Source organism: Nilaparvata lugens, chromosome 9 (assembly GCF_014356525.2).
Source record: "Nilaparvata lugens isolate BPH chromosome 9, ASM1435652v1, whole genome shotgun sequence".
NCBI classification, from domain to species: Eukaryota; Metazoa; Arthropoda; class Insecta; order Hemiptera; family Delphacidae; genus Nilaparvata; species Nilaparvata lugens.
Window position 1 is genome coordinate 36,199,309 of NC_052512.1, and position 14,073 is coordinate 36,213,381.

The 14,073-nt window shown below is 36.3% G+C and overlaps 2 protein-coding genes across 3 annotated transcripts in view; one reads left to right on the top strand and one right to left on the bottom strand.

Annotated features, from left to right (window-relative positions):
- LOC111043683 (alpha-tocopherol transfer protein-like) overlaps nucleotides 1-6,016 on the bottom strand; it is a 74,543-nt gene extending 68,527 nt beyond the window's left edge. Inside the window, exon 1 of the mRNA XM_039435816.1 lies at nucleotides 5,583-6,016. Coding sequence (XP_039291750.1) covers nucleotides 5,583-5,597 — 15 coding nt within the window. The 5' untranslated portion in view covers nucleotides 5,598-6,016. The remainder of the gene's footprint in view (nucleotides 1-5,582) is intronic.
- LOC111043682 (acetylcholine receptor subunit alpha-like 1) overlaps nucleotides 1-14,073 on the top strand; it is a 195,261-nt gene that overhangs the window by 164,698 nt on the left and 16,490 nt on the right. The gene's annotated exons all lie outside the window — the stretch shown is intronic.

Sequence of the window (14,073 nt, forward strand, 5' to 3'; positions counted from 1 at the left end):
TTGCCATTGGATATCAAATGTGAAAATATCGTTATTTTTTAAGAATTACTTTTTGAGTGGCTGTTTTTGAGACCTTTCTATTGTTTGACAGAGATTTTCGATTCTACTTGATGTAATTTATTCTACTTTGTGACTTTGAACTATTGCTTTGACTCTAGTATTTTGTAATTGTATTACTATGACTTTGTCAAATACCTATATTGGTCTACGATAATAAAATCGATTTATTTATTTATAATAATTTCTGCAGCATTATTTAGTTCATTTAACCTTTTTAATTTATTTTCAATCTCCTATTGAATTTGTTTTTCAGATGTGAGAATATTGATACTGATAGGCACGCATAATACAAAATATCGGGGCACCGAGCTTCGCTCGTTATTATTTTATTTATAAACTATTGATAAAGTGAACACATATTTTTAAATGATTGGGAAAGGACTAACAGGCACAGCCCAAAATGGTTTCTTCCCAGAATTTTGATTTATAGACTACTAGCCGTCAGGCTCGCTTCGCTCGCCATATCCGTCTAGCCAGGGGGCGGAGCCCCCTGGACCCCGTGAAAAATTCGATCAGCGGGCTCGCTTCACTCGCCATATCAGGCGATATAATATTCCCAGTAATAGCTCTGATTGAAGTAGCAGTGCCCAATCAATTTTTTTGCGATGAATGCATTTCAATCTTCAACTTGGTGCCAACCTAACAAAGTCAACTCAACTTAATGCCAACCTGACAAAATTATTAATTTAGTTACCAGTTAACAACTGTTTCGAAGAGGTACTCTCTCTAGATTATAGTTCTATATATTAACATAATGGCATGGACATTTTTCAATTATAATTAAGAGATTGGAATAAGAAGAATATACATGCTAAAAGACGAACTTTAACCCCTTAAAAACCACCCTTAGAGTTAAAATATTGCCAAAAGATTTCTTAGTGCGCCTCTAAAGGGCCAACTGAACATACCTACCAAATTTGAACGTTTTTGGTCCGGTAGATTTTTAGTTCTGTGAGTGAGTGAGTGAGTCAGTCAGTCAGTCAGTGAGTGAGTGAATGCCATTTCGCTTTTATATATATATATATAATATATATATATATATATATATATATATATATATATATATATATAAATAGTCCAGAAAGAAAGTTATGTTCCATACACTTGAATTCAGGTTGAATTTTTAGTCCAAACATTCAAAAACAAAATAGTTCTAATTTAGATTATTTACAAACCAAATTGAATAGCTAAATAACACTCACTAATTCCTTAAATGTGGCAAATGATGATTAACTTTGAAAATTATTATGATATACTCTAGCTTGGAATGAAATATTTCTTGCTGATTGATTAGACAGCTGGAGATAATTATGTTTCTCTCTCACACACGCATCTTCTCTTTCGACAGACGACGAAATTATCATCTGTTTTTCCAAGGATGAATAATTGTTACCCTTTTCATGTCCTTCAGCAAGTTTTCCCAGGTATGAGACCTAGTGCAATCGAATTTTTATATCATAAACCTACTATGTCCCAAATTTCGTGATATAAAAATACAGAAATTGCTTGCTTAATATAATAGGATAACCAGATATGAAAATACAGAAATTGCTCGCCCTTCTGGGCACCGAGCTTTGCTCGTTATTTATTTATTGATAAACAGGACTCAATCCTTTAAAATGATTGGGGAAGGACTAACAGGCACAGCCCAAAACTTTTTCTTCCCCAAATTTTGATTCATACACTATGATAATTCCAAAAAAAAGGTGATGTTCCATACACTTGAATTCAGGTAAAATTTTCAGTCCAAATATTTTTGAAAAAAGAAAAGTTCTAATTTAGATTGTTTACATACCAAATTGAATAACAAAATAACACTCACTAATCACTCAGAACTGTAAAGTAATGATTAACTTTGAATATTATGATATATACCATCTCATGTCGACAAATCAGATTCCTGTATTTTGATCGAGTCAATTAAAATTTCTAGATTTCTCGCGCGATGCGGTAAGCTAATTGATTACACAGCTGATCTCCCACACAGGCACACGCATCTTCTGTTATCGACCGACGACGGAATTATCATCTGTTTTTCCAATGATGAATTATCCTTTTCATGTCCTTCAGCGAGTTTTCCCATGGATCAGACCTAGTGCAATCGAGTCCTTATATCATAAACCTACTATGTTCCAAATTTCGTGAAAATCGTTATAACCGTTTTCGAGATCCGTTGAACATAAATAACCATATAATGAGATATAAAAATAGAAGAATAGAAAAATATAAACAGATATAGTCTACAGAAATTGCTCGCTTAATATAATAGGATATCAGAATACGGAAGAATTCCTTTTCTTTTCATACTATCCTTAAAATGCGAAATTTCAAAAAAAACCTTGTGTATACATCGACGCGCAGTTGAAAAAGGAATATTCCTGCCAAATCTCATCGAATTCTATCAACGTGTTTGGCCGTAATCGCGTTTGGCCGAAATCGCGTTTGGCCGTAATCGCGTTTGGCCGAAATCGCGTTTGGCCGTAATCGCGTTTGGCCGAAATCGCGTTTGCCCGTAATCGCGTTTGGCCGTAATCGCGTTTGCCCGTAATCGCGTTTGCCTGTAATCGCGTTTGGCCGAAATCGCGTTTGGCCGAAATCGCGTTTGCCCGTAATCGCGTTTGGCCGAAATCGCGTTTGCCCGTAATCGCGTTTGGCCGTAATCGCGTTACATACAGACAGACAAAGGAAAATCTGAGTTAAAACATAGTTCTCACTACGTTCGGTCAATCAAACTGTGTGAACTGGAATGTATTGTTTTAATACAGTTTAAAAATGAAGGCAATAGAATATTTAATAGAATGTATTGAATGTGAAGACTAGATATGTTTGGTAATATGTATCTGTAGAGCATCTAATATAATGTATCTTACTAATATGTAATTGACCGAGCGTAGTGAGGTCTAACATTCAAGTCGACGGTCTTGCATTTCTTGTTATGTATGTTTATATATTTACGACAAAAAGCAGCAATAGATTTTCATGAAATTTGACCTTTTTGAATTTCGCGTCGTTTTAAATTTATGAGGTTTTTTGGAATTTTGTATCTTAAGGATAATAAGGAAGAAAAAGGAGTTTCCATCATACGTCAATATTACCGTGAATATCAGACAAAAGAATCATTCATAGTAAGCGAGTCAGTTGTCGAGTGGATCATTACTCAATAACTCAAAGTAATATAGTATTTTCTCTCGATCTCTCTCTGCTTTCAACTCAGGCTGAACAGTTGCCAGTATGTCTAGAAGGAGATTAGCTTTTGATGTTAGCATATTTTAATACACCAACCCCAACAGCCATTAGCCGTTTTCATACCAATATTTCGCCGACACAACAGGACAGAACAGAGTTTACTCTGATAGACAGTATTGAAAGTATTGATTAGACAGTGTTGTGGAGGTTTATAACTGCGCGAAGTCTACTGTTCACAGAACTTCTATAGTATCATTCAACTGGTACCTATTTCAAGCACTGTGGTATTCGTAATGTATGTAATTCATGTGCTGAGGTTAGGGTCATGGTTATTTGTCAGTTTTCAAATACAGTATCAGCATTCTAGTGATATTCATGATAGTTGTTAAAACATTCTAGAATTTCGAATCATAAATTTCGTCGCGTTTCATTTCTAAGTAGATAATAAACTAGCAGTTCTTTGAACAGTAGACCTCGCGCTCAGTAAGTTACATTGACCTGTTGTTGTTTTCTCAAAAATTAATAAATAATTCATAAATTTAAAATGTCTGGAAAAAATCCTAAATAAACATAGAGCTTTCTGTCCTATCGTACCGTGACGTGTCGTCCCTGAATGTGAGTGTGAGAGGTGTTATCAGGTCTGGCTGCAATTGTCCAAACGTTGATGAAAAGATACATTTTCAAGATGTTCCATGTTTTTGAACGGGTAGTATGATAGTAAACTGTCTACTAACTTTGATGGAAAGATACATTTTCAAGATGTTCGATGTTTTTGAACGGGTAGTATTATAGTCCACTAAACAGCAGATTTATGATAAATCATAAATACTATAGTCTGATTTTTACTCTCATAGTGGCGTATGAAAGAGGCTCCTTTTCCCTTTTATATTATCCTTGAAATGCAAAATTTCGAAAAACGTTGTATGTCGACGCGCAATTTAAAAAGGAACATACGTATGTGTCAAATTTCATGAAAATATATTACCGCGTTTCGCCGTAAATGCGCAACATAGTAAACATTTAAACATTAAGAGAAATGCCAAACCGACGACTTGAATCTTAGACCCCACTTCACTCGTTGAACAATTATTAATGATTCATGCAGTAAATTCGTGAAGGAAGTTGCAGGAAATTCCTCGTGGAGAAGCCGACTGATTCAGTGAGCACAAGAACTCAGTGAGAGTTTCTCTACAAGACTGGGTTATTGTTCGTATTTATTCTGGAAGATTTTTCTCTTGTTTAGTTTCCATTCTTGAAGCTTGGGAGAGAAAGAGTGATTGAGAGAGAGAGAGAAGAGAGAGAGTGAGTGAGAGATCGTTTTTGAGTGGAAAAGTTGTTTCAGCTTCAATCCACAGCAATTGCTCGATAACTTGTTGACCGTTTTCTGAAGAATTGAAAACACTCATCTTGTTCAAATAAGTACAAGTTTCGCTTTTGTTGGAAAGTTTGATGAGAGAGAAAAGAATAGAGGTCAGAGAGGAAGAAGGTTAGAGAGAGAAGAAAGAGGACACCACAATGTCAATGACGATTTTCGCACCGCAGGTTTTCTCTAATATTATTCGAATTAGATTCATATTTGTTGAACGAGCGACTATTATTATACTATTAAACGAGCAGCTTCTGTTTATTTATGTTTATATGTTTAGATGTTTGTATGTTTGTGTTCTACCGGATCTCGAAAACGGCTCTAAACGATTCTCACGAAATTCAGAAAATAGTAGGTTTGCAATATAAAAAAACGATTGCGCTAGGTCTCATCCCTGGGAAAACTAGCTGAAGGACATTAAAAGCATAATTATTATTCATCCTTGGAAAAACAGCTTATAATAATTATTCCATCGTCTGTTGGTGATGGAAGTGAGTGAGCGAGTTCAAGTGTGTGGGACTGTGTCAAAATTATGACTCAGCTGTTGAACTTTTGTAATCATTCAATCAGGTACTTAGTGCCGGTTGAAAAAAAGCCGGGTTATTTTCAATCCTGATTAATTCCAGTAGATCCATCTTTTTGAAGTAGTCTTCTCTGATTTGGCTCACGTGAAGTTGATCAGGATTGAAATTTAACCGGCTTTTGTGCAACTTGGCCTTTGTGAGGGAATTTTGTGCATTCCTCTGGGAATTAATCTCAATTGACTGTGATTAGATAGAACATTTCTGTATGAATGTTATTATAATTTCTTCTCTCGTAATAAATCTTCCATGCTTTTGTACTCCAGAGCGAAGCTCGGTCCCCGATATTTTACTTTGATATATTACATGTTTTAATTGTACGAAACACACTTTAATTTTTATCCCTCAAAAATCGTCAGGTTTTTATGCCGGACCCTGTATAAGCTTACCTGTGGAATATCCATTATCCTTCCAATGAAGAAGAATAGAGTTCATCTATTACACTAAAACAATGATGACATTTCAAGCAAGAAAGAAGATTCTTCGATAAACATTCTTTATAGATTTTTACACCTCTGAAGTATCAATATTATTTATCATTTTATGACCACCACTGAATTCAAATCCTCCACGAATAATTGTATCACTCAAGTTAATTTTCAGTTGTAAAGTTTTTGTTATTAGTTGCTGTCACAAACTAACTATAAACTAACTAACATTCGGTGCGAACTGTTCTGAATTTCAGATTCAACTAAACTGCTACCAGCCTACTATTGCATGTGAATGTATTGTGGAGAGTGTAGGGAGTAGCTACAGTAAAATTCACTCAAAACTGCGAGCATTTCTTGAAAATATCTCCAATGGTTCCCGTTCAACCAATGCTGATGACTCAAGTCGATCCTGGACATTTTATTTGGTTGGCACGAATAATATTGCAAGGTAGCCATGGTTGAACGTGAACCGCAAATGAAAACTGTACACTTAAAGAATGGATAATGAAGTTTTGAATTTGGTATGGATGTCTTAACCTCGGTTCTCATAGCTTCTTCTTATTTTTTATGCTTTAGTTCCTCAACACTGAGCTGAATAATCAACTCTGGATGTAGCAGTGGATAGGCCTACTATAGTGCGGTCCACGTTATAATGGCAGTGTGTGATTTGCAATGTTATGTTGCTATCCTTGTCTATCGTCCAACAAAACAGATGGCGCTATCTCTTTCACGCATGGCGATCGTTTATCAACAATGTAGAAATTCAACTAATTGACAAAATATTAAATCTCAATCATGAAAATGTATTATTTCATCTTAAAAAAATATATTTTCTTGACAAATTAATATTATGATTAACTATTTTCAACAATAATGAACAGTTAAATTGATCAGATTTACCAGTATCAGCTGTTTGGGTGGCAATTCTGAGATCTGGCAACCCTTTTCTCCTATCTTTCTACATTGCCAATATAACGTGGACCTCACTATAGTAGTTCTGTGAACATCTGTAGACATCGCGCAGGTATAAACCACAACTTCCTCTAATCTGATTTAATTCTGTCGTGTCGGCGAGTGATCAGTATGAAAACGACCAATTACTGATTTCAAAATACAAAATTTCAAATGATCAAAATTCACATGTATTTTGTTTGAAAATTATTCTACAAATATTGGGGACCGAGCATAGCTCTGGAGTACAAAAGCATAAAAAATGTATTACGAAAGAAGAAATTATAAAACATTTATAGTTCATACAGAGATGTTCTATCCAATCACAGTAAATTGAGGTTAATCCATAGAGGAATGCAAAAATTCCCCTCATAAAGGCCCGGTTGCACAGAAGTCGGTTAAATTTTAAACCTGATTAATTTCACGTGAACCAAATCAGAGAAGATCATTTCAAAAAGATTGATCTACTGGAATTAATCAGGATTGAAAATAACCCTGTTTTTTTGCAACCGGCACTAAGTACCTGATTGAATGATTACAAAAGTTCAACAGCTGAGTCATAATTTGACACAGTCCCACATACATGAACTCGCTCACTCACTTCCATCTTCAACAGACGACAAAATAATTATCAGCTGTTTTTCCAAGGATGAATAATAATTACCAAATTTCATGAAATTTGACAGGTATGTTCCTTTTTTAATTTCGCGTCAACGTATACATAAGGTTTCTCAAAATTTTTCATTTCAAGGATAATACAAAAGGAGAAGAAGTTTTCTTCAAATACCATTATTAACGTAGAAATCAGACTATAGAATAATTATTCATCATAAATCAGCTGTCTAGTGGACTATAATAACAACTATAATACTACTCGTTCAAAAACATCGAACGTCTTGACAATGTATTTTTCTATCAACGTTAGTAGACAGTTGTCTACTAACTTTGTCTTTCCATAAGCTGAGGCCATTATTCCAGTTTGGAGTTTAGAGTTATTGATAGAAAACATTTTTCTTTTTTAATCTGGTGATTAAAATTGCAACAAATATTATTGAAAAGAAATCGATTTCTAAAATCATGAAAAGTGAGAAATGAAGTTTGTAGGAAATCAGCATTATGGTAGTTTATTTTGTTAATTTCAACACACCGATTTTTCGCCAACACGACAACACAGAATGTTCTCTGATGTGTTGATTGGATTGGCGTATCGACGGCAGCCAGACCTGATAACAGCGCTCACACTCACATTCCGGGACGACACGTCACGGTACGATAGGACAGAAAGCTCTATGTTTATTTAGGATTTTTTCTAGACATTTAAAATTGATGAATTATTCATTAATTTATTTTTGAGAAAACATAACAATAGGTCAATGTGACTTACTGAGCGCGAGGTCTACTGTTCAAAGAACTACTAGTCTAATCTAATCATCTCTCTCCCTCTCTCTCTCTAACCCACTCTCTCTCTCTCTCTCTCTCTCTTAGAGAGATTTGGTAGAGAGTTAGTGGGGAGGATATTTTTAATATTCTTTCCGAAGAATGGACGTTGATATGTCCAAAGCTCCGCCAATTTATGTAGATGCATAACAATATAATTATCTATACTTATTATATTACAAATTACTTTTTCATATCATATATAGTTCAATAATTATTTTCTTAGTCTATATTATGTGAATTCATCTATTATTTTGCTGTATTGTAAGCTATTGTATATAAGTGTATAAGCCAGTATATATTGTAATCTACATAAATAAAGTACTCAATCAATCAATCTTAAACCTTCCTTAATACCTATTCTTATCCTTTATAATCATTTCCCTCCACTCCCAAGTAAAAATTATGGTTTTTCTCTTGTTTATTTCTTTCATGTAAATTTAGCATAAAAAATGTGTATAGGCTACATTTAAGAGTGTTTCTTATTCTAACTCTTCCTCGAGTGGATTTTAGCAACCTTATTCTATATCCCTTCCCCTCTTTTTTGTATTATAATTCCCCTTCATAATTCCCCAATTAGAATTATTATTATTCCTCCATGAACTTTCATAATCATATTATCTTGTTACTTACATGAACTAGCCTAATCTCTTTTGTACAATAATTTCCCTTTGTCATTAACATTATTTTTGGATTTAAATCTACAAATCTTTTTTCTAATAATAAATTTCACTCCCTCATTATTCCAATTATTATATCATATCGATTTTCTAATTATTGGGAATTAACTTTTGCTTTATTTTTTTCCTTATTATTATTCACTCTTTTCTGTTAATTGATTTAACTAAAAATGATTTATCGTTTCTATGATTTGGTTTTTACTTATTAATATTTTTTTCTTAATTTTTTTCGCTTAGACATAATATTTTGTTTGAATTTTCAACTCTTTTTTTACGGTTAAGTGTTGAAGGGGAGGGTATCCCTTGAGAATGGACTTTTTAAGGTCCAAACTTCACCGTTTCATGTGAAAACATTACAGTAGTACCTTAACTTTTGCATTTTTCACCATTATTCTTGCTCAATATTATTGTAGAACTCATCAGTTTAATATGATTCACCATGTCATTTTACCGCTACTGGTATTCATTTTTAACGCTAGAACGTAAGTTGAATTATGTTTCGTTAAACACATGAATAAAGGAATCTGAATCTGAATCTCTCTCTCTCTCTCTCTCTCACTCTCCCTCTCTCCAGCGATGGAGAAAAGAATCGACTCATTAGAGGCGGAAATACAGGACATCAATAAAAAGGCAGCATCTCGATCCGAATCGTATGAGCGCAAGTTAGACGCTCAAGAACAGTATCAACGGCGTAATAATGTTCGAATATTTGGCCTGCCGGAGACTAAAGGAGAAAATATCACCGAAATTGTCACAAAACTATGTGGTGAAAGATTAAAAATTGCGGTGGATGCAGCGCAGATCGACCGCTGCCACAGAGTGGGACGTCTTCCGGGAACTGGAGTGACTCAGACGAGACCACGAGCTGTTATCGTCAAATTCGTGAGCTACCAGACCCGGCGCTCGGTGTTATCGGCGAGGAGGCAGCTCAAGGGTTCTGATGTCACCATAAGAGAGGACCTTACTAGACGAAGACATGCTCACTTCTGCGAGGTTGCCGCCAGAGTGGGTATCCGGAATGCGTGGACGGTCGACGGCAGAGTGATGTGGCGCGAGGGTGACAGAATCCATTCCAGTTAGTCGTGAGCAACAATATTGTATCTATTCTGTTTGCATTTCAGCTTGGACTAAAACTCTGAATTGAGAATTACCTATAAGAACAATTTTTTATATAGGCTACATATATTTTTTTTCCATTTATTATACAGTACATTTAATCATTTCACCCAATTGACAGTTCAATATTATTATTGCAGTTAATAATATTCAGTAAATTATTGCTTATTTCAGCTGATTATTACGGTTAATTCAGATCACTTCTATAATTCAATTTAACTGATAAGATTCATTCATCCACTTAATTTCATTCAATTAGTCATTAATTATTTTTATCTTATAGTTCTTTAACTCTTTTAATTTCTCTTCATTGTCAGTCAGCTGGTTGGATGAAATCTGAGTCGGTATAGCATTTCTTATCAGCAAAACCTTCCATTCAGTCAAATCCATAGTATATAATTATTGTCTTGACGCTACTTTTGCATTATCTGTATTTCTGTGTGTGAATGAAGAGTAGAATCTCACGTGTTCTTGTGATTGTGATCTGGTTGTCTTTCTCATCCCGTTATCGTGACTACGCCTCACTTATATGTTGCCTCCGTTCTCTGTTCTAATTCTTCCTAACTATTCGGTAGGGTTTATCACTTAGTCAACATAAAGTTACAAGATAACATTATTTTCTTTCCTATTATTATCGACTATTTACTCCTTTTATTATTATTTTTACTTATATATATATATATATTTTTTTTTAAGTAATCTTCTCATTTTCTCACAATGTAAATAAGTTATCGCTCATACCTATATTTATCAGCATGCAGTTCATTGCCTTATATATATATTTTTTTTTCCTCCAATTCTCTACCTAATTACAGTATCTTGATTGAGTTATCAGCCTTCTGCTTCTTTTTTCTTCTATCAATATTCGTTATTCTTGTAGTAGTTATATTATATGCATTAACTGTATTAGTATGTTATAATTATCAATGGAGCCGAACCACCTAGGCCATTTAATATAGCGTTATCTTATCGTTTCATAGCGCTTGACTTCTTCACTTGATTATTTCTTCTTCTATCTCTTATGATTCCTATATTTCTTCTATTATTCCCTCCTTTGTGTGTGTGTTTCAGTATGAATGTGATAAGTGTATCTTTTTTAGCTTCTCATTGTTTCGCCGATTCACCCCTCTGTTCTGCCTTGCAGCTTCGTCACAGCCACCTTGTCTATGCAGCAGGATGACGATGCGGCCGCGCTGAGTGTCGGCGATTCCCTCAAGCGGGCATTCTCTCCTTTCCCGGATCGACTTAAGATCGCTCATGTTAATGCGCAATCCCTTCTCTGTCATATAGATGAATTTAGGCACACTTTCGAGGGCAAAGATTGTGACGTCATTCTTATATCCGAGACCTGGTTGAAACCGACAATCCCTAATCGACTTGTTGCACTCCAGGATTATGTGCTCATTCGGAATGACCGGTTACACAAGAATGGGGGAGGGGTTGCTGCATTTGTCAAGCGTTCTCTGCTGCCTGTTCATAAGTTTTCCTCTGATACCTCCCGTGCAGCTAGACCTGAATACATGTTTATTGAGGTTAAGTGTAACGGAGTTAAAATGTTAATAGCAGTTTGCTACAGGCCGCCTCATATTGGGTATATGTCAGAATTTGAGGAAGCACTACTTGAGCTGATGGTGCCCTATGAACATGTGGCTATCATGGGTGACTTCAATACTGACTTACTTGGACCTGATACTCATGACAAAATACAACTGACCACTATGTTTTTTGCGAATGGTATGACCTTGCTGCCTCTCCAAGCTACGCACCATACATCCACTTCGGACACATTGCTTGATCTTATTGCAGTTGCCGATGTGAGAGCGGCTGTGTGCCATGGGCAGATCCCCTTTCCAGGCCTTTCTGCACATGATATGATATTCCTAGTTTATAATATTAAGAGGCCTAAACCTAAACCAAAAATAATCACTTACAGAGATTATAAAAATATCAACTATCACAATTTGTTCAATGATGCAATTAACCTTGACTGGTTACAGATATTCCAAACTAACAATGTTAATGTTATGTTGGACATTCTTAACCACAATATAGTTTCTCTTTTTGAAAAACACGTTCCTTTAAAAAATCGCAGAGTAACCAGAGATCCTGCTCCATGGCTCACAGATGAGATACGCCAGCTAATGAGGGATCGAGATTATTGGTGCAAAATTGCAAGAGCGTCAAAAAGCCCCAATGATTTCAACCATTATAAGCGTTTGAGAAACTCTTGCAAGCAAACAATTAGAAATGCGAAATCTACATTCTATCGTAACTTGATCTCCTCAAAGCGATCATCAACTTCATCTCTTTGGCGTGCTCTGAGGGAGATTGGGGCTGGCAAGGAGAGGCAGGTACCGACTGTTGCTCACTCGCTGGATGATCTCAATGACTTCTTCACTGACATCCCTGTAAGTTTGGACCAAGCTCGTGCTCACTTTGACTCTCTGCCTGATTTTCATCCCAATGAGGACTTCTACTTCTACAATGTCACGGAGCAAGAGGTCTTCTTGGCTGTTCATCGAGTGAAGAGTAACGCTGTTGGTGCAGACGGTATCCCAATCAAGTTCATCAAAATTATCCTTCCTTTTATTCTCCCATTTCTCACCCATTTGATCAATACCTCACTTTTAACGTCCGTTTTTCCTAATGACTGGAAGCTATCCATAGTGATTCCCTTGAACAAGATCCCTAACCCTCTCTCTCCATCTGATTACAGGCCTATAAGCTTATTGTCCGTTTTGTCCAAGGTTCTGGAAATTATCGTTCACTCCCAATTAAGCTCATTTATCCATGGTTCTGGATTGATTGGTGACTTTCAATCGGGGTTCCGTAGTGGTCATAGCACCACCTCTGCACTCCTGAGAGTCACTGACGACATTCGTAGGGCTATGGATGGTAGAGAGTTAACAGTTCTAGTCCTAATAGATTTTAGTAAGGCATTCGATAGCATTTTCCATCCTACTTTACTTTATAAACTCAGAAACTTAGGTTTTTCCAACTCCACTGTGGCATGGGTGAGGTCCTATCTCCAAGGTCGGTGTCAGTGTGTGAGAGTTGGGGATGCCTCTTCACGGTGGCGTGAAGTGAACAGAGGAGTTCCTCAGGGTTCGGTATTGGGTCCTCTGCTGTTCAGCATCTACATAAGTGACGTGACAAGCACTCTACTTACGACCAGACATCACCTGTATGCCGACGACTTGCAAATATACCGGCACTGCAAGAAAAATGACTTCGACATTGCAGTTGATGAAGTTAATGCTGACTTGACTCGTTTGGTACGATGGACTGAGAATAATGGACTAAAAATTAACGAGACTAAATCAAAATCAATAGTGATAGGTTATTCAAGACTTTTAAACACACTTGACATAACTAACGGACCATTTATAAAATTGAATAACATACAATTGCAATACAGTTCTGACGTGAAAAATCTAGGACTTACAATGACAAGGACTCTTGACTGGACCAGCCACGTGACTCAGACTTGTAACAGGGTAATTGGGGGGATCATGACATTGAAGAGGATCTCTGACTTCATTCCCTTTTCAACGAAGGTTATGTTGGTCAAGACTCTGATCTTCCCGATCTTCAACTACTGTGACATTGTGACTCTTGACATGACAGTTCAACTTCTGCAGAGGATGCAGCGTGCACATAATTACTGTGTTCGCTTTATCTTTAACCTGAGACGTGACGACCATGTAACTGAATATTTTAACAGACTTGAACTCATGAAGCTGCGTGAGAGTAGATCACATCATGCTTTGTGCTTCCTCTTTAAGATATTGAAAACTAGAACCCCTAAGTATCTGGCAGTAGAGTACCGTTACTTGGGTGATTTTGGTCGTGGAGGAACGCGGCATGGATCCCATCTGCTGGCTGTCCCAACACATAGGACTGTTATGTACAACAAGTCGTTCCTTGTGACAGCCTGTAGTTTGTGGAATTCTCTGCCTGCTGAGCTAAGGCTTGTTGAGGGACATCGTCGGTTCGGCGCGGCTGTCTTGCGGTGGATCAGAGCTGGTGGACTCGGCTGGAATGTTCACTGAACCTTAACATGTGTGTTGTGTGTGTGTGTGTGTGTGTGTGTGTGTGTGTGTGGTGTGTGTGTGTGTGTATGTGTGTCCTTTCTTCCTTCTTTAAATTATCCCTCTCTTTCCTCTTTTCTACTTCTATCGAAATGATCTATGGATTTTGAACTGACGTTTCTTCCGTTTTCACTTTCCACTTTCTTCTTTCTTCTTATTGTATTCTTTTCACTG